Below are 19,696 nucleotides of genomic sequence, written 5' to 3'. Positions count from 1 at the left end.
ATTTCTTTCTAATTTTAGTAGAGACGGGGTCTCGCTCTTGCTCAGGCTGGTCTCGAACTCCTGAGCTCAAACAATCCGCCCGCCTCAGCCTCCCAGAGAGCTAGAATTACAGGCGTGAGCCACCGCGCCCGGCCTAGCATGTTCATTTTTTTAACCTCTGATTGCGTTGCAGAGCACAGGATGGAGTGGGCGGAGGCTATGAGAGGAACGAAACAGGTGGTGAGGCCTTGAGCTCAACAGGTGATGTGGGAAGAGGTCAGAGAAAGGGCAACAGGAGGTGACACTTAGGCAGAACTGAGGAGAGCTGGTGGCTGGGAGGCCCTGGGGCGAGAGAGGGAGGAGCCGGGTGACTGTTCAGGTTTGAGGCGTGAGTGACGGAAACGTCACCACCGGAAGAGAGAGGAGGAGAGAAGGGGGATTGGGAGGGACGAGAATGATCTCAGTGTGGGACACAAGGAGACGCAGGTGCCTGTGGGGTGCCAGGGGGGGGGTGCCCAGCAGGCAGCTTAGGGCTGATGTGACTCGGTGAGACGCGGCTGCAGCTGGGCTCAGGAGTTGACGCCCTGACACTGGCGAGACCACTTCAGGGAACTTGGAATAATCACGACCACTGTTTATTCAAGCCCTAGTGCGTGCCGGGCACGTTTGCCAAAGACATGACGTCACAGCTGCGTTGAGTGGTGCAGCTCTGACGTCAGTGTGGCCTCCCCCCTCCAATTTACAGATGAGGAAACTGAGGCTCGGGGAGGAGAAGGAACTTGCCCAGTGGGGGTGCAACTCGGAAGCTACGATTGAAACCCGTCAAAGCCTGTGCTCTTAACTCGCTGTGTCCTAAACCCCCAGCAAAAATTGGGTGGGCAATGGAACGGTGGGAAGAGTGACACATAGCAGGTGTGGCGAGATTCACACCCGGCCCGTGCGGCTGTTGCACACTGAAGCCAAACACACCAGGCACAAGCACACTTCTTACCGAAGGTGAACAAACGCTTGGCCTACGTCTCTGGGCAGCAGAAGAAAAGGAAGGTCCTAACCAGTCCCTCAGTGGCTATTGCTGCCTTAGGACTGGGACGAAAGAGCAGCGGAGTAGGAGCCGGGTGCCGGCAGGGGCTGTGGCCTGGCCCTGAGGAGCCAGCGTCTGGCTGGAGAGATGCACACGCACAGAAGGCCACAGAGATGAGGTCTCGGGAGTGAGGGAGTCGGGGTCCCCGCTGCTCGGACAGGGAGCCAGGGCAGCCAGGACCGGCAGGGTTTGGGGCTGCAGAAGGGCACAGGCACCCGGGCAGGGGAGGCCCCGGGGCACAGGCAGCAGGCAGAGGGAAGACAGCCGGGCTTAGCATCCATGCCCCGTCCCCTGCTCACGGACGGAGACCCCGGGCAATTCATCTGACCTGCAGGGGGCTCTGGCTGGCAAATCCGGGATGCGACAGCGTCCTACCTTACCGGACTGCCGGGAAGGCAGTGCTCCTCTGCAACGAGTTTGCCATCCGCCAGGCACTGGCCCAGCACGTTAATGGATTTATTATTTTCTGATTGAGTAAAATGCACAACGTAAAATTTACTGCCTTAACCATTTCTAAGTGTTCGGTTCAGTGGCATTAAGGACAATCTCATTGTGCAGCCGTCACCCCCATCCATCCCCGGAAGCCTTTTCATCTTGCAGAACCGAAACTCTGCACTCGCCCAACTCCGTTTCCCCTCCCCCGACCCCTGCCAACCACCGTCTCCCCGCCGCCTCTTTGCAGCCAAACGCTCTGCCCTGAGCTCTACCCCTTCCCCTTCCGCCTCTTTGATTTTCGACTCTCTGCACCTTGTGTAAGTGGAATCATAACTCGTCCTTTTGCGACTGGCTTACTTCACTCGGCATGATGTCTTCAAGGCCCGTGCCTGCTGTAGCAGGTGTTGCGTTCATTCCTCTTAAGGCTAAACGATAGTCCGTTGTGTGTATGTACGTCTGCCATGTTTTATTTGTCTCCAGTTGGTGAATACTGGAGTCTCTTCTGCCTGTGGCTGCTGTGAACAGTGCCGCGGTGAACACGGGTACGGGTATCTCTTTGAGATGCCGATTTCAGTTCTTTTGGGGTTTGCGGCCAGAAGTGGAATTACTGGATCACACGGTAATTCTATGTCTAATTTTCGGGGATCCTTCACACCACTTTCCACGGCCGCTGTGCCCTTTTACATTCCCATCAACTGCGCAAGGGTTCCAGCATCTCCTCCAGATCCTTGTCCACACTTGTCATTTTCCCGTTTTGTCGCCATCCTGATGGGTGTGGAGTGAGTGGCATCTGGTTGTGGTTGTGATTTGCATTTACCTGATGATCAGCGGTGCTGGGCATCCTCTCGTGGGCTTGCTGGCCGTCGTGTATCTTCTTTGGGGAAATGTCTGTTCAAATCCTGGGCCCAGTTTTTAATGAGGTTGGATTTTGTTGCTGTTGTTGAGTCGTAGGAGTTCTTTATATATTCTAGACCTTAGCCCTTTATCAGACATGTGATTTGCAAATATTTTCTCCCATTCTGTGAATTGCCTTTTCACTCTGTTGATTGTGTCCTTTGAGGCTCAGAATTTTTAAATTTTGACACAGTTCAATGTGTCTACTTTTTCTTTTGTTTCCCGTACTTTCGATGCCAAAAGATTTATTTTTTTAAACTCTGTGCCCTCACTGTGAAGTGGGCTTTATTGTTGCTATTTTACAAAAAAAGAAACTAGCTTAGAAGCTGAAGTAACTTGTCTAGGTGTACACACAACGCAAGTCCGTTCGACCCACACTCCTCTAAAGGGGCAACGGCCGTGAGGCACAGACAGTGTTAACGGCTGTGGTGACGGCTGCCGCGTTGTTGGTGGTGGCAACGCCGCCAGGGCAGCACAGCTGAGCGTGGAAGAGCGCGCAGAGCTAAGCTCCGGAGCGGTAACTTTGCCTGGCGTTTGCAGCAAGTAGTGGGGAGAAGGTTGGAGAGTTGAGAGAAGCCACCTTGGGAATTCCTTTATTGATAGACTTTGGACCTTATGGAGAAGACACTGGGTAGCCATTGGTGTTCCAGGTGTTTCTGGAAGTAGAATTTTCTAGCTGTTTTCAGCGTGGTTTGGAAGGAAAGAAACTAGAATCCCAGGGCCCGGCGTGGGGGCTGGACCAGGCCGGGGAGCCTGATGCACGCGTGTCCGCTGTTTGTTTGAGGAGCTGACTGACGTTTTCTAGGTCTCTGAACAGCAACTCAAAGAAGCCGTGGCCCAGGCTGTGGAGAACATCAGGTTTGGAAAGGAGAGGCATCAGTGGAGTCTGGAAGGTAAGAAAAATGGTAACTTTGACTTGAAGTATCTTTGCCTTCCCAGGAAGCGTAGGATGTAGCCATTGGCTCACTTTCCACCCGAGGAACGGTGGGGACGGTCATCATGGACACACGGGCTACGTAGACAAAGGTTGAAACCAGCAGCCACCAGCTAATGTGGCTCACGTTTTTGCTTTGTTTTGAAGACACAAGATTTTTAAAAGCATCTGAATTTGAATTGTTAGCGTGGAAGGTGCTCTCCCCATGGTGCCCACCACTGCCCTCCATCTGATACCAGTTGCCATTCACACATCGCGCGTGCTGGGCTTTGGGCTTGCAGCCCCTAGTCTGGGCATGTGGCATCTGACACGTATTGGGTTCTTGCGATGTCAGACGCTGCCGGCGCATGCGCTGTTTCACATCTACTTTTGATGCACCTTTCATAGGAAAGAGGGAGGCCCCCGGGGCTCAAAGCCACGCCGCTAGTGCACAGAGGGTCTGGGATGGGAACCCCCTGGCTTGACTCCCGGGTCCAGCCCTGGGCACAGCCGAGCCATCGCGGAACATCCACATGACAGAATGACGTGCAATCGTTAGCGGTGACGCTGACAAGGAGTTTAAATGACCTGGAAAAGGTCTGGAGGAAAGAACAGAACGTGGAGTTTTATTCAGCTTGGTCGACTTTCTCCCACGCATCATGCACACACGCTCGGGAACACATGACAGAGAAAGTCCCCACAGTCTGACGGTAGCCGTCTCTGGCTGACGGGACCACAGGCGGATTTTCACTTTCACTCCTTGCCTCCTGCGGCTGAGTTTTCTCTAAGGAGGATGCGTTTCTCTCTGACCAGGAAAAAGCAAAAGAAAACGTTTTCTTGAAAGAGTGTGAATTGCGAGCTTGGGAGGCCTGGGTTCTTCCCTAAGGTCTAAGGTGCCTGTCAGGGGACCCCTGGCTCTCCCGGCCTATCGAGAATGAGCTGGAATTCGAGCAAGAGACTGGGCCTCAAGCTACTCCCACTCCCCAGAGCTGGATTTCAGGAACGGGACGTCTTGACAGCTTTCCAGCGGAGAGAAGGGTCTCCGGAGCGTGGGTGGGGGCCCAGAGCTGGAAGCTCCGGCAGGGAGCCTGGAAGGGCTGCAGGGGAGGGAAAGAGAAGGAGGGGCTCTGGCTAAGGAATTGGCTTCTGCCCTTCCTCACCCTCAGCTGGACAAACCTTTTGGTGTAAGGTTCAACGTGCCTTCCGAGGTCGTCTCTCTCTTTGTTATGGAGCCTCAAAGCCAGCCTGGCAACCCCGGAATCACCTATTTCTCAGATGCAGACGGGGAGTGTTGCGGGAGGGGTCCCCATTTGGCTGCTGTGCTTATTAGGAAGTGTCCTGGGAGCCAACCCCTGCAGGAGGGAGGGGCGGCAGCGGGGCAGGGGCAGGGGGAGGAGAGGGGCTGGGCTGCACACCCAGAGCTCCCTGCGGCCAAGCCCTGGAGCGCCGCCCACCCGGAGTTGGCAGAAATGGCTGGGACTCTAGCCCGTCTCTGTCAGTCCTGCAGATGGGCTGCCCTTGGGCGCGCTGCGGCATCCTGGGAAGGGCCAACGGCTGAAAGCAGCAGCCGCCAGCGCTCCCCACAGCCGGGCTCTTCCTCGATGGGGGATCTGGGTGGCACAGCTCCGTACCTGTCCCACGCGGGCTCAGAAAGGTTGGGTGATTTCCCAGCCCCAGGTCGGGATAGCCACGCCAGACCCAGAGCAGCCCCAGACGGGAAGCGGACGGCGGCGTGCCGCGTGCCGCCTGCAGCGGTCTGGGCAAGGCCACGGCGTCTTTGTCCTCCACGCTCGGCACTGGAGGTTCACGCGTGCTCCCCACGCAGGTGCCAAGAGGCTGGAGAGCAGCTGGCACGGGCGGCCCACCTCGGAGAAGGAGCGAGAGAAGAACTCGGCGCCCCCACATCGCAGAGCCCAGAAGATCATGGTCCGCTCCAGCAGTGACAGCAGCTACGTGTCCGGGTCCCCGGGGGGGAGTCCCAGCAGTGGCGGCGCTGAGCCGCGGCCCTCTGACCTGGCAGCTGGCAGGCACGGCCCCAGCCCGCCCCCGGGGCGGGAGCCAGGGCTGCTTCCCTCCAGGCCGCCCCAGGAGAGCCCACCCCTGCCCGAGAGCCGGGACGGCCACCCGCCGCTGAGACTGAAGAAATCCTTCGAGATTTTGGTGAGGAAGCCCACATCCTCCAAGCCCAAGCCTCCGCCCAGAAAATACTTTAAAAGTGACAGTGACCCTCAGAAGAGTCTGGAAGAGAGAGGGAACTCTCTATGCCCTTCTGGGCACAGCCCGCCCACCTGCGGCCAGGTAAGAGGAGCGTCCGCGTGTGGAGCGTTCTCATGCGCCGCACGCCGCGGTCCTTGGGCATCGCGGCAGCGCGAGCACGGGCAGAGCGAAGGTTCTCCTGTCCCGCTGCAGGGACGCTGACGCTTAGGACTCAGCTGAGGACTGTGGAAAGGCAGCTTTGAAGGTTGGCCTCCGGGTTCCCATCCGTAACACGCTGGGATCGAAGGTTCCCTTTGGTCGTTTTTCACACTCAGCCTGGTGGAAAAACACCGGCGCTCGCGGGGGCCCGTGTGCGCGGGGAACGGCGGTCTCTGCGCAGGGACCTCCGGCGCTCTGCTCGCGGGAGGACAGTTGCCTAAATAACTAAAAGGGGACGAGAGCCAGTCACTCTGTCCCTTCAGGGGGTGGAGTGACGTGATCGTGAGCAATGGCTGCTGTTTCTGTCAGCTGTGCCTCCCGCTTCCTTAAACCCGACCTGTCTGAGCCTAAACGTGGCCACTGACGGGAAGCACCTCACGGAACCGAGGCGCAGCAGCGCTCCTCGCCGTGGCTGTTTCCTCCATCGCCCCAGACACCCCGCCCCCGCAGAGGGCCAGGCAGCTGCCTCAGCCCGGGTGCTGTGCTAAGTGCTTCTGTGCACGTGGTCTCTCTCCCTCCTGACGACACTGATGGAGGGGGCCAGTTACTCCAGGAGGGAGCTGAGACACCTGCCCAGGTTCACGGCGCTGGGGGTACACGGGTTCCCACTGTCCACCGCCTTCCCCGGGCAGGGCGTGGGGCCTCTGGAAATCCCTAGAACCGTCTGTAACCAGGTCCACAAAGGTCAGCAGGGGTAACAGACACAAGAGGCTGGGAGGGAGGTGCTGAGTAGGAGGAGAAAGTGAGGGGGAGGAAGCCAGGTTACGAAAAAGGAAGTGTAGCTGCGGGGAGCTGGCAGGACGTGGCTGTCCGGGCAGGTCTGTCCCCCAACCTCCTCTTTTGAGCAAATGTTTTGTTTTCCTTTGGGTCTGGGGCCCAGGAACCCAGACGCACATCAGACACTGAAGGAGGACCTGGAGGGGGTCGGGGGGCCAGGCCGGGACTGTCCCCAGGGCAGGGCGCTGTCTCAGGAGCAGCCCTCCTGCCTCGTGCCTCAGGGGCCGTGCCACGGGGACAGTGGCAGTTCCGTAGCTGCTCTCCTCCGTCCCCCGGGCTTTGTCCCCTCCCACCACCTCCGCACAGGCACAACTGACAGCACATTGCTCTGGGCCCTGGGGCAGGTGTAGCTGCGGCAGCGCCAGCCCCTCCGCATCCCAGCCTCTCGCTCCCATCACGGGAGCCAGGGTCTCCACGCATGTCTACAGCGTGAGCGTGTGTTCTGGACACAGGTTGTTGGGAGTTGGGCGAGCTCCAGGTGTCTGGGAGGTGCCGGACGCGCCGTGGAGGAAAGGACCCTCCTCACGAGGGCCAATGAGCTTCGCGTCAAAGGCAGCTCCGTGCCCGCTCTCAATTCCTGGTCGAAGCGTGTCTTGCCTTCTCGTGGCTGGAGCTACCATTTTGACACGGTCCCGCTTCCTGTTTACACCACAGGAAGCCAGAGAGCTGCTGCCACTGCTGTCGCCACAGGAAGACACAGCGGGGACAGCCCCTCACGCCGCTGCAGGCTGCCCAGGACCGGTCAGCCCACAGACCGCGTCCTCCACGGAGGGCGAGCCAGCGCGCAGAAGAGCCAGCCCGGGTGAGCTTCGGTCGAGGTCTTCGGGAGGAAGGGCCTCCCGGAGAAAGGTCCCGGGATGAGGTGGGAGTGTGGGCTGGCCTGGGGGCTGCGTATCGACCCGGCTGCTGGTCCCCGCCGGGAAGGTGGCCAAGAAGGAGTCCCGGGCGCAGGGCACAGGACTGGTCATGTGCTGTCTGGGGCAGGAGCCTCCTGGCTGGCTTGTGGTGTGGCCGTGGTGGCCGGTCCAGAAGGCCAGCTGGAGAACAGCCCCAGGAAGAGGTCCCAAGACACCCTACCCAGCCGTCCCGTCAGCCGCCCCTAGGGTGCCAGCATTCTGGCATGCTGCGTTCAGCATTTCCAGGCTGAGAACGCAGGGTCACAAAAGCATGGATAGCCTTTTGTTGGGGGTCACCACCTCCATGAGGTGACAGCAAGGGTGTGTCCACATGGCGTAGCTGGCAGTGCTGAGACAGGACTGGAATATTTGGTGGCTTGCTAGACAGAGCATAAGGTTTGGGGTCAGGAAATTGGGGGCCTGCCCACCATTAGCCATGATTCGGGGCACTTTGCTTTCCTGAGACTCGATCCACTCGTCAGCATGGTGCGGAGGGTCGCGCAGAACCCCAGCGTATGACTCATCAGCAAGGCGCACCGAGCGCTGGCTCCGGGAGACCCGGTGCGAGGTGCAGGGAGGGAGAGAAGGGGACGAGATGGCCCAGGTCCTGCCTCCAGGGAGCCCCTAATGGTGGCAGAGAAGTAAACAGGTCGGCTGCAGACCGTGTGCGTGTCTGAGAAGCTCGGCAGACCTAGCGCACCTCACCCAGAGCAGGTGCCTGCCAGGGAGGCGCCCCCACCGCGCTCACCGGTCCCTCAGGCAACTTCGCTGCGGAACGCACCTGCAAGCGCCTCGGCGTTTCGGTGGCGGGAGCCCCTGAGCCCAGTCTGCAAAGGGCTTGGCCGGGCACCTCTGCCCGCTGACTCACAGCAGCCCTTGCAGCCGAGCGGTTCACAGGTGCGGACAGAGGAGGAGAGGGCAGCACGCCCTGGCCAGCGCCCTGCAGTCAGCAGTAGCCGCCCGGGCCTTCTGGAAGGGGCTGGGGCGGGGCTTGTCTTTGATATCACAACGGCCTGAGGCTCCACACGGAGCGGACGTTCACAGCAGGACAGCAGGGATCCCTGCGGTAAACTGGGTGGCATCCCGGAGGCCGGCACGCCCCAGAGCACACAGGCCAGCCTCTCTCTGTCCCCGGGGAGGAGTCAGAGGGACAGTCGCTCCTCCTCTCGCAGGGGACTGCGGGTTCGGTGCCGGCTTCTGAGAAAGGCCTGCGCGTGCCGCCCCCTGTGGGGGGGCTGGACCTGGCGGGGCTGCCGGAGGTCCCGCGGACACAGGCAGGCCGCACGCTGGAGTCCCAGCACCCAGGCTGCCTCCCGGGTGTATTCCATCAGCGCCCGGCGGGGGCGTCAGTGTTTTCTAAGGCCTCCCAGATTCCAGCATGTGGCCAAGGTTGAGAACCACGGTCACGGAACTTCTTTCCACCTGGAGACTTTTCATCAGCTCTTTCGGGAGGGAAAACCCTGCTTTGCTGAGCAGGGGAGCAAACTCCACGACTTCCGGGGCAGGCAGATGAGTAAACGTGAAATCTGGACCCCGTGAGAGGGAGCGAGGAGGAGCGTGAAGGGTGGTGGGAAGTGGGGCCCACCTGGGCGGTGCACGCTCACCTTGATTTTCAGCGACGTCGCTGGGCCGAGCCAAACACGGCTGCCAATCCTGACCTTTGTCTCAGAACTTTAAAACATGAGAGAATTGCTTTGACTTTTACGGTTCTGATGAGTTATCTGGCAGGCTCCTTAGTGCAGTGAAATTGCCACGAACCTGGGGGGCTGGGAGACATGGGGTCTCACCCTGGCTCTCGCGTCTGGTAGCCTCTCACCTTCTTGGACTGTAAGACGCCAGAGATTGGGCAAGGTATTCTGACAGCCCTCCCAGCACTAAGACACGGGGTGCTGTGACGTTAACCCCCGCTTCTGGTTCTTCTGTCCTGCCTGCTGGCACCTCGGTCAAGTATAGTACTGAGAGGTCACCCCTCTGGGTGTCCCCCACTTCTGCTACTCTCCTCCTCTGGAACCTTCTTGCTGCTCAGCGTTGACACTAGACTTCAGGATGGAAAACCACAGTAAGATGTAACGTGCAGCTTTGGCCTTGTTTCTGTTCTCTAGGGACCCAAACGTCCCCACTGAAACACCCGCTGCTCAAGAGGCAGGCTCGGATGGACTGTAGCTTTGACACCACAGCCGAAGACCCCTGGATTAGAATTTCCGACTGCATCAAAAACTTATTTAGTCCCATGATGAGCGACAACCATGGCCACGTGCCGCTACAGCCCAGCGTCAGCCTGGGCGAAGCAGATGGGACGCGGGGCCACCCGGATGGGACCCCGCTGAAGCTCGACGCGGCCAACGGAGCTCCCAAAGTCTACAAGTCGGCCGACAGCGGCGCTGGGAAGAAGGGTCCTCCCGTGGCCCCCAAGCCAGCCTGGTTTCGTCAAAGCCTGAAGGGTTTGAGGAGTCGTGCTCCAGACCCGAGAAGGCTGCCCGAGGCGGCCCCGTCCACCCAGCCGACACCTGCTCCCAGGGAGCCGCCAGGGCCGCGCGCGCCGGCCTGCTCCTCCATCAAGCAGAGAATCAGTTCCTTCGAAACCTTCGGCTCCTCTCAGCTGCCTGACAAAGGAGCCCAGAGACGGAGCCTCCAGCCCTCGGCCGGAGATGCAGCGAAGGCTCCCAGCGGGCAGGAGGGAGGGCGGTTTTCTCGCTTCTTGGGGCGGGGGGCTCCCCCGACTCCTGAGCGCCAGCAGCCGGAGCGAGAGCCCCTGCCCCGGGGGTCCCCTGCAGCCTCGGAGGCCGGAGACCCGGGTGTGCCTGAGTCCCCTCCCCCAGGCCGGCAGCCCAGCCAGAAAGTCCTCCCCTCGGACCCGGACCCGGACCCTCTCTTGAGGCTGCTGTCGGCACAGCTGGAGGACGCTCGAGCCCCCGTCCTCAAGATGCCCAGCCAGCGCGCGCGGAGCTTCCCCCTGACCAGGTCCCATTCCTGCGAGACGCGGCCGCTGGACGAGAAGACCAGCAAACTCTACTCCATCAGCAGCCGAGTGTCATCCGCCGTCATGAAATCCTTGCTGTGCCTTCCCGCCTCAGTCTCCTGTGGCCAGTCGCCCTGCGGCCCCAAGGAAGGGCTGCCCCCAACGCCGCCGTCCCACGAAGACCCCGCTGCAAACGGTTCTGCTGAAGCCCCGGCCTCGGACACGGGGTTCTCGCTCAAGTGAGTGTCTATGCCTGGTGTTTCTACGCTTCTCACCTTTCTTTGCTTTATAATTCTATATATCATGTACAATTTCTCAGATGCATTGGTTAAAGCGTTGTTCCTCCTCTTTTGCGTGTGTGCCCGTGTCTGCTGAGTGTGGTGCATGCGTGTGTGTGTCTGTAGATGTTATACCTCTGCCTTCTATGTATTTTTTTTAAGAGACAGGGTCTTGCTTTGTCACCCAGGCTGGAGCGCAGTGGCGCGATCATAGCTCCCTGCAGCCTCCAACTCCTGGACTCAAGCGATCGTCCTGCCTCAGCCTCCTGAGTAGCTGGGACTACAGGGCTGGTGCCATCACACCCAGCTACTTTTTAAAACTTTTTGTAGAGACAGAGTCTTGCTATGTTGTCCAGGCTGGTCTTGAACTCCTGGCCTTAAGTGATCCTTCCGCCTTGGCCTCTCTGCCTTCTGTATTAAGGAGGAGTTTTCACAACATCTGGTCTCAGGAGGGGCGGGAGGTGGGGATGGGACTGGCCCCTGGGGAGTTACCCCGGGGATTTGGAAGGCTGACGGTACACATCTGAGATGTTTCCCTGTTACTCAGAAAGGCCAGAGCGACAGGAGATTTTCCCCTGGGAATTCTCACTGCTCCCCAGAGGAATTCACCCGTACTCTGCATGCGGGCTCGGCCCCAGGGCGGGGAGTCGTGGTGCCCGGTCCTAGTCCCAGCTCAGGCGCGCACGCTAACTGGCAGCAGGCTCCTTCCAGTTCACAGTGTCCTCTCAGCTGACACTAGAGGTGGACGAGCCCTGCTTTGCGGAACTGGGCTGGCGGAGGTGCCCCAGGGCTTCTGCTGGAGGGTGGGGCTTGGTGTCCCTCTTTAATCGGAGCACCTGTGCATTGATGCACTTCCATATTGTTCTGCTGCTGTCGGGGGATGCCGGCCCCCCTCACCGACGTGTTGCGTCGGATACCAGAACGCACACAGGTGCTTGGCGTCGAGGCCGGAGTGCAGCGGTGATGCGACAGGATCAGCCTTTGCTGCCGCTGTCATTCACGCTGTGCGTGGTTTCTCCCCGGAAAGCCTGTCCGAGCTGAGGGAGTACACCGAGGGTCTCGCTGAGCCCAAGGAAGCCGACGGCGGGGACCCCTGCCCTCCGCAGCCTGGCCAGTCGGTCATCTCCATGCTGAGCTCCGAGGAGCTAAAAAAACTTATCGAGGAGGTGAAGGTTCTGGACGAGGCGACGTTGAAGGTAGGTTTCCTCCGTGAGCGCGTGCAGCCAGCGAGGGCTCACTGCGGCTGTGGGGCCACTCGGCACGGCCCAGGGGGAGCGGCGCGAGCAGCCGGTGCTCTCGGCGCCTTGAGAATGCAGCTGCCGCCAGACCCGGGGTCTGTCCCATGGTGGTGGGACGCTCAAACCTTGGCCACAGGAAGACTTTTCTTAAAGGGGCTTTTTAGCATTTGGAGCACTCTCGGTACACCGACTTCCTGCACCTTTCTGCCGTCTGTAAATAGGAAAGGTGGGGCCCAAGGCCGCAGAGCCCAGGTTTTCTGTCTCCAAGTATAAGTTTGGTGCCGTTTCCACGTCCCAGGGCCCGCCGGCCTGGCGTGAGTCTCCGCTGGGCGCTGCGGGGGAGTGCGCCGCCCGTTGCAGGCGTTGCGGGGGACGAGAGCTCTCGCCCTGGGCCTTGCGTGATTTCCGCTGCACACCTAGAGGCCACTGACCCCAGGGGGCCCCGAGCTGCAGTCCAGTCATTCTGAAAGTCTCACTTCCCCTGCGCTGTCTGAGCACGACCGGAGGCGTGTGAGCGAAGTGTTTGAACGCGTTTTCTTCCGCAGCAACTAGACAGCATCCACGTCACCATCCTGCACAAGGAGGAAGGTGCTGGCCTCGGGTTCAGCCTGGCGGGAGGAGCGGACCTGGAAAACAAAGTGATCACGGTGAGTGGCTGAGTGGGCACGTCCCAGCCAGCAGCAATGGCTCCCGGGGACACCTGCCGGGAGGGGCCGGTGCTGGCAGGTGGTTGGGACAGGATCTCAAAGGACAGCCACCAGGCCCATCCTTTCCAAGGAGCAGAGGGTGGTCACCTATGTGACCCCATATTCAGCTCATCATGACCCTCAACACACTGACTGCCACGTGAGTTGTATTTAACTCAGGCTGGTTTTGCCCCCAGGGCCTCGTGAAGCAAAACCCTGCAGTTGGTTTGTGAAAATCTTACTTGTTGGTGTTCTTATCGTTACAATTGATATTGACAATTAAAGTCTAAAAACGTGGATTGCATTGCATATAACTCACCCACAGAAAACAATAAAAATAACACATTAGAAAGGATCATTTTATTTTAATAAAACATCATGGCCCTGGGGGAAAAATGTTTTTTTCTAGTGTGGCCGTCCATGTGTTAATGAAGATCTCTGCATACCTAAAACAACTTTAATATATCAAAAGAAACCGGAATCATTTGCGGAGCTTTAAAAAAATTAGAGCTCTCCCAGCTTCACACCAGAACTTTGGAATCTGAATTCTTTTTGAGGTTGAAGCCCTAATGCTTGCGTTTTTTAAGGTGCTAGGGGGATATTTAAAAAATTCAAACCAAATTTTATTCAACGTCATGTCTGTTCCTTTGGAGATACAGAGAGGTAGTCTGTTGGTCACTAAGATGTAGACGAGAGCGATTCGTGAGCACAGGGACAGCTTTGCAAGGCTGGACCCGCGGAACTGACGCCGGCGGTGCCGTGCCGCGCAGCACAGCTTGCAGGGGGGCGTGGGCAGGCAGCGCCCTGGCAAGGAGGTCGCTTTCCTGGGTCTGCTGCCTTGCTCTGGGAGAAGGTCACCCTGGACGACTGAGGAGCTGCCCTAAAGGCTGGCTGAGCCCACGCTGGAGAGAAGAAGCAGTCACTGAACCTGTTCACAGACCGCTAGCCGCAGTGCGCACCGGGGGCTTCTGCGCCCACGCTCCGGCCCTGTGCACTCAGCGCCACCCCGGGCGGGGCCGGTGGGGAGGGCAGCAGACCTGAGTCGGGGGCACCTTCTCCTGTGGGCCCCTTACTCTGGCTCAGCCAGTCTGATCAGCGCTGGGTGTGCCCACAGGTCACCTGTCCCTGACCAGATGGTTCCTGGTCCTCCCGGCCGGGTGGAGCTGCGTGGCACGGCTGCTCCGTTCCCCCAGGCTGAGTGTGTTGTTGTCACCACGTCTGTGCTGTCTCAGTGCGTCCTTTGTGTGGGCTGTGCTGGGCTCATCCGAATTGCCTTGCCCCGCTGAAAACAAATCCTCCAGTTCCGAGTGTCGACCGCCAAGCATGCCACGCCCCCTGCAGTGGTAACTTGGCACAATCCCTGTCAGTCACTTCAGAGTCACCCGTGTGTCAGCAGCGACTTCCCTGATTTCTTTCTGAGTTCCCTACCACAGCAAAAGCACCTAAAACCAGTGAAGCATCTATTTCTGTCACTGAACACATAGCTGGGTATTAAACAATGTTCCTAACGGTGGTAGTTTGCTTTCTACCTGAGCAGAAGGAAAGAGAGCTTACCCGTGGGGACAGCACTGGGGTCTCTCTCTGCCCTGAGCAGCCAGTTCTCCCCACGCATCTGGCCGGCCACCCCCGCGACCCTGTCCCCACTCAGCCACCAGCACAAAGCAGGACGTGCGGGCCGAGCACATGCACAGAAACTTCCTCTTTCTTCTTCTGCGTCTGAGCGTTTCTCGCCCGTTCCAGGTTCATGAAAAAGGAACTGATGTGGGGGCCAAGTGGGCACTCACGGAGCCGCCGTCAAAGTTCACTTCCGCACACCTTGGGTTGGAAAACTGGTAGCATTTAGGCTTCTTTTACAGAGGAGGGCCTGGGGTTCTGAAAGGAGGTTCTGCTTCATGCTTGGGTCTCACAGCCTGGGCAGTCTAACCACCTCTGACCACACTGAATTTTTGTAACACCAAAACAATTTAGAGAAACAAAGAGCCTTGTTCACATCATAAAAGCAAAACAACATGTAGCACGTTTTAGTGTTTGCCCATGCATGCTTTTATTCAATCCTCTTAATTATAATTTACTCCATTAAAGAGGCTGAAGCAAAGAGATCTTTGCTTCAAAGATCTTTGAACCAAGAGATCTTTTGTTTGTTTTGATCCCACATATCTTGCAGAAAAGGGACCAGGGAGGAGCTTTAAAATGTCTAGACTGTGGCTGGGCACAGTGGCTCACATCTGTAGTCCCAGCTACTCAGGAGGCCCAGGTGGGAGGATCACTTGAGCCCAGGAGTTCAAGACCAGCTTGGGAAACATAGACCCCATCTCTACAAAATATTTTAAAAATTAGTCAGGTGTGGTGGCACACCTGTAGTCCCAGCTACCTGGGAGGCTGAGGCAGGAGGATGGCTTGAGCCTAGAAGTTTGAGGCTGCTGTGAGCTATGATGACACCACTGCACCCCAGCCTGGGCGACAGAGTGGGGCCCTGTCTCTAAATAAAATAAAAATCAAAAAATGATCAAAATTTCTAGACTGCCCAGGATAGCATTTCTCAAAATATGTTCTGCAGAAAAGGGGACCTGAGAATCTCTCTATGAGAAAAGAATCCTCTGTGGAAACTCCTGGGGAATCTCTGTATTAATACCCCCATTCTCAGAGCGCCGCCGTGCAAATTCGTATGGCAGAGTCTCTGATGACTTTTTTACAAAGTAGACATTTTCAGAGTTTTTGTTTGACCCGGTATTCCCCACGTTTCTCTGATCTTGGAAACCTTTTCTTACGTAACACCTCCTGACGTGCCACAGAACCAGTCAGGGCTTCCAGAAAACTACAGTGAGGAAAGCCAGGCTCTGACCGGGATGGCGGGACACAGCCCGGGCGTGGTGTTGGAGGACGTGGGGCTTGCTGGGCATCACTGGGGGTGGCCTCTGCATCAGGAAGAGACGGAGGGAATCTCGCCCCTGTGCCCGCAGCTCCGAGCTAGGACACAGTTGGTTTCCATTTTCTTTGGCCTGGAAATCCTCAGGGTGGACTGGTCAGGTCCCCCCCAGCAGGAGTGTGATGTCACGTGGGTGATTTCTGGGTCCTGACTCCCCTTGCTCTGCCCAGGTTCACCGGGTGTTTCCCAACGGCTTGGCCTCGCAGGAAGGGACCATCCAGAAGGGCAGCGAGGTGCTTTCCATCAACGGCAAGTCCCTCAAGGGGACCACGCACAACGACGCCCTGGCCATCCTCCGGCAAGCTCGAGACCCGAGGCAAGCGGTGATCGTCACGAGGAAGCTGGCTGCGGAGGCCACGCCTGACCTGAGCTCCTCCGGCGACTCTGCGGCCTTGGCCTCCGCGGCCAGTGACGTGGACGTGTCTGTAGACTCTAGTAAGTTCTCCCAGCTCAGCGGAGGCCCCATGGGCCACATCACCTTTGGCCACACGGGGCCAGCCCTGGTGGGCTGCTCAGTCGTTTGTGCCCAAGAGCGTGCGGCCTGCCTGGCCCGCCGCCCGCGGTGTGTCTGTGTTCATCCGCGCAGGCGCACAGGCACGGCAGGCGGCAGCCACCCGGCTTGCTCGAGGCCCCGGCATCTGTGCTCTGGGGCCGGGGGGCTCCCTAACTGACCCCTGTGTTTCCCAGCAGAGGCCACGGTCTGCACGGTGACCCTGGAGAAGACCTCTGCAGGGCTGGGCTTCAGCCTGGAAGGAGGGAAGGGCTCCCTGCTCGGAGACAAGCCCCTCACCGTGAACAGGATTTTCAAAGGTGCGGCGTGCGTCTGCTCTGCGCTCTCTCTGGCCGTGGCCCCAGCGGCTGCTGAGCACTTTCCAGGCCATGTTGGTTTCTCACAGCCCCGTGTCCTCTTGCGTGGCACGCTGGGCCTTTTAGAGTTCAGTTCTGCCCTTTCTACCTTTTCTCCTCTGCTCAGACATCCCCCCTCCCCTCCCCACCTAATCCCTCTGTGTCACCAGGTCCTCCTTTTTTTTTTTTAAGACAGTCTCGCTCTGTTGCCCTGGCTAGAGTGCCGGGGGGTCAGCCTAGCTCACAGCAACCTCAAACTCCTGGGCTCAAGCGATCCTCCTGCCTCAGCCTCCCCAGGAGCTGGGACTACAGGCATGCACCACCATGCCTGGCTAATTTTTTCTATTTTTAGTAGAGACGGGGTCTTGCTCTTGCTTGGGCTGGTCTCGAACTCCTGACCTGAAGGGATCCTCCCGCTTCGGCCTTCCAAAGTGCTAGGATGACAGGCGTGAGCCACCACGCCCGGCCCACTGGGTCCTCTTGAGTGACTGAGCCTGGGCTTGGTTCAAGTTGGCAGGGCCGGGACTGGGCCGAGGCAGTGAGGCACTGGCCTGGGGTGCAAAATTTAAGGGGTGCCAAGGTGCTCAGTTATCCAGAACAATACTATTTCAATGCAGTATCTTAAAAAAATCCAAATTAATTTTAAGAGCCATGGTGAACAAAATGTCAGAGTTGAAATAAAGGCAGCGTCTTTGCCCTGCACGGCTCAGCCTCCCTCGCCCTGCCCTAGTCCTGCACCTGTCAGCTCCTGCCAGTGTGTAAAATTTGATGTTCTGTTCATCGGGGATGGGGGTACGGCCAATGTGCCGTGGGGGTCACTTGGATTTTTCTGTGAAAATCACAAACGGCTGTAGCTACCAGGCACAACCCCCCTGACTCTCTGCTGCTCCTCAGACCGGAAGCCCTCCAGGCACAGGGCAAGGGGCTGTGGAGAGAGGGCGCAGGACGGGGGTCCCGCGTCTGGGCTCCAGTCCCGGCTGTGTCTCTAACGCTCTAACGTGCTGAGTGACCATTCCCTTCCGGGCCTGGGTGTGTCCAGGACTCTTGGTACCGAGGCCCAAAGGGCCTCCCAGCCCTGCGCCCTGCCCCGCGTGAGCTCCCGTTGCCGACTGGTTTTGTTCGAGGAAGTTCTGCTGCAGCTGCGGAAACCCAGAGGGTAGCCCGAGGCTTGGCAGCAGCTCCCCCGGAACCCAGGCTAACTCCAGTTCTGGGAATGATATTTCTAACTTCTGAAGGTTGATTCGGAATGAGCAGGGGCTTCCAAGTCAAGAGACCTGATTCTAGTGTTAGTTCTGCTACTCATGGGAGCATGACCTTGGGCAAGGTCACTCTGGTAAAGTCACTCCTGGGCCCATCAGCTTCGTGGGTGGGCCAACAAGCTGCAGGGCGGTGTGGTACCGAGAGATGTGGGTGCTGAAGCCGGGAAGACTGGGTTGCGACCCAGGGGATCCTGTTGATAATAGTAGATAACCTCACGGGATCATTGCCACAAATGCAAAACAGCGCGATGCTGCTGCAGTAGTTGCCCAACACACTTTAGCTACGTCTTCGTTATCCTCACTCCCTTCTACTCTGACTCAGTATTTGTGAAGACCATCTGTCAAAGGGATGAGGAATTTTCTTTCAATGTAATAGTAAAATAGCACTGTTTCCACATGCAGCTTTGCAAGGGGGAGAGCCGGACAGGATAATTTCCTTTTTACATCAACACAGAGGCCTTCTCCGGGCCATGCAAAGCCAAAATCCCTGTGAAGATTTTCACGCAGATGTCACAGGCACCCTTCCCACAGCACCCAGCGCTGATGTCCTGGCCAGACAGGAAGACCAAATGTGCAGGTGGTGGGATGTTGGGTCAGTGTCCAAGAGGGGAGGACTCAGTTCCCTGGAGTCCTCTGTGAACTGTTGCCATCTCGCCAGGCAGGCCGTGGCGCAGAGCAGCCGGATGTCTAGGGACGGCATGGGCTCTACCTCTCCGAGGGCCACGGTGGGTTGGAGCCGGTGCCACAAACTCGGAGTCACGATGTTATGAGCTGCCTTGTTTTAAAACCACCAACAGGCCAGCTCCCAAGGGGCGAGCACCCCGTTCTCTTTCAGGCTGTCCCGGCTCCTTGGAGACTAAGGATAGAAAGTAACGTTCCTTGTTCCTCCATCACCATGGAGACCGTTACCATCCTCTCCCCCATTTCAGGAGCAGCCTCGGAACAGAATGAGACGGTCCAGCCAGGAGACGAAATCTTGCACGTGGCTGGCACTGCCACGCAGGGCCTCACCCGGTTCGAAGCCTGGAACATCATCAAGGGATTGCCCGATGGGCCCGTCACGCTCGTCATCAGGAGGACGGGCCTCCAGTCCAAGGGGACCACAGCCGCTGGAGACCCCTAGGCAGGACACCAGGCTGAAGCCAGAGCCGACAGCACGCGGCTCCCGTAACTGCGGATTCTCAGGGTCTCTGCCCGCCCCACCCGGAGGGGGAAGCACAGGGCGCTTTCCCGTGGCTGCTGCCCAGGCCTAGGGCTTCTGGGACACCACCCAGCAAGAGGGTTGTCCCAAAAGTAAGGGCAGAGTCACACTGGGGTCTCTGACACAAACTGTAGACTGTGTATAGAGAGAGCTTGATGAAAACATTGTGGTGCCATTAATAAAATGGATGTATCACAATTTGATATAAAGCCCATGTCCTGCTTTGCAAAATGCTCCTAACCGTGCAACATTTCACCCTCAAACTATGACATCTGTTTGTTTTTCTCATGAATCTGCCAGGTGGGCAGAGTTTGGAAGGAGCGGCTCATCTCCGCCCCATGTGGCGTCAGCTGCGGTCACGCAAAGGCTGGGACCGCCAAGGTTCACCGCTCGTACGTCTGGTAGTGGATGTGGCTGCCGGCGGGCAGCTGGCCTGGGGCTGCTGGCTGAGTGCTTACAGGCACCGCTCCCTGTGGCCCAGGCTTCCGCACGGCGTGGCGTCTGGGTCCCTAGGCCGCAGCCCGGGCGCGCGGGAGCCAGGTGGGAGCTGCACCTGCGTCTGCCCTACCCCGAGAGTCGCAGAGCGTCGGTCTCTGCACCCTGTCGGTGACGGCCGGCACAAACCCGCCCGGGTTTAAGGGGAGGGGAAACAACTGCTGGGCCACTTCCGGAAAATACAACCTGTCACACAAAACATCTGCCACGTTGTCTGTGGTTGAGTTGGAGAAGTGACCTCGGGTGGGGCAGGCAGCAGGTGAGCACAGAGACTACACGGGAGGCTCAAAGCTCAGCGGGGCAGGCGTGCCGAGGGGATGAACCCCACGAACATCACAGGGTCGGATAAAAATTGCTGCCACTCGGCCGGGCGCGGTGGCTCATGCCTGTAATCCTAGCTCTCTTGGGAGGCCGAGGC

At 58.4% G+C, this 19,696-nt stretch overlaps 1 protein-coding gene across 1 annotated transcript in view; it reads left to right on the top strand.

Annotated features, from left to right (window-relative positions):
- Window positions 1-18,939, top strand: part of IL16 (interleukin 16) — a 71,794-nt gene extending 52,855 nt beyond the window's left edge. Inside the window, exons 10-18 of the mRNA XM_012659097.1 lie at window positions 3,195-3,282; window positions 5,128-5,600; window positions 7,149-7,296; window positions 9,493-10,588; window positions 11,655-11,823; window positions 12,411-12,512; window positions 15,648-15,912; window positions 16,168-16,287; window positions 18,512-18,939. Coding sequence (XP_012514551.1) covers window positions 3,195-3,282; window positions 5,128-5,600; window positions 7,149-7,296; window positions 9,493-10,588; window positions 11,655-11,823; window positions 12,411-12,512; window positions 15,648-15,912; window positions 16,168-16,287; window positions 18,512-18,705 — 2,655 coding nt within the window. The 3' untranslated portion in view covers window positions 18,706-18,939. The remainder of the gene's footprint in view (window positions 1-3,194; window positions 3,283-5,127; window positions 5,601-7,148; window positions 7,297-9,492; window positions 10,589-11,654; window positions 11,824-12,410; window positions 12,513-15,647; window positions 15,913-16,167; window positions 16,288-18,511) is intronic.
- The last annotated feature ends 757 nt before the right edge of the window (window positions 18,940-19,696 follow it).

This window comes from Propithecus coquereli, unplaced genomic scaffold (assembly GCF_000956105.1).
Source record: "Propithecus coquereli isolate 6110/MARCELLA unplaced genomic scaffold, Pcoq_1.0 Scaffold599, whole genome shotgun sequence".
In the NCBI taxonomy this organism is placed as follows: domain Eukaryota; kingdom Metazoa; phylum Chordata; class Mammalia; order Primates; family Indriidae; genus Propithecus; species Propithecus coquereli.
The sequence above is the reverse complement of the archived record's forward strand: the minus strand, read 5'-3'. Positions and strand labels throughout refer to the sequence as shown.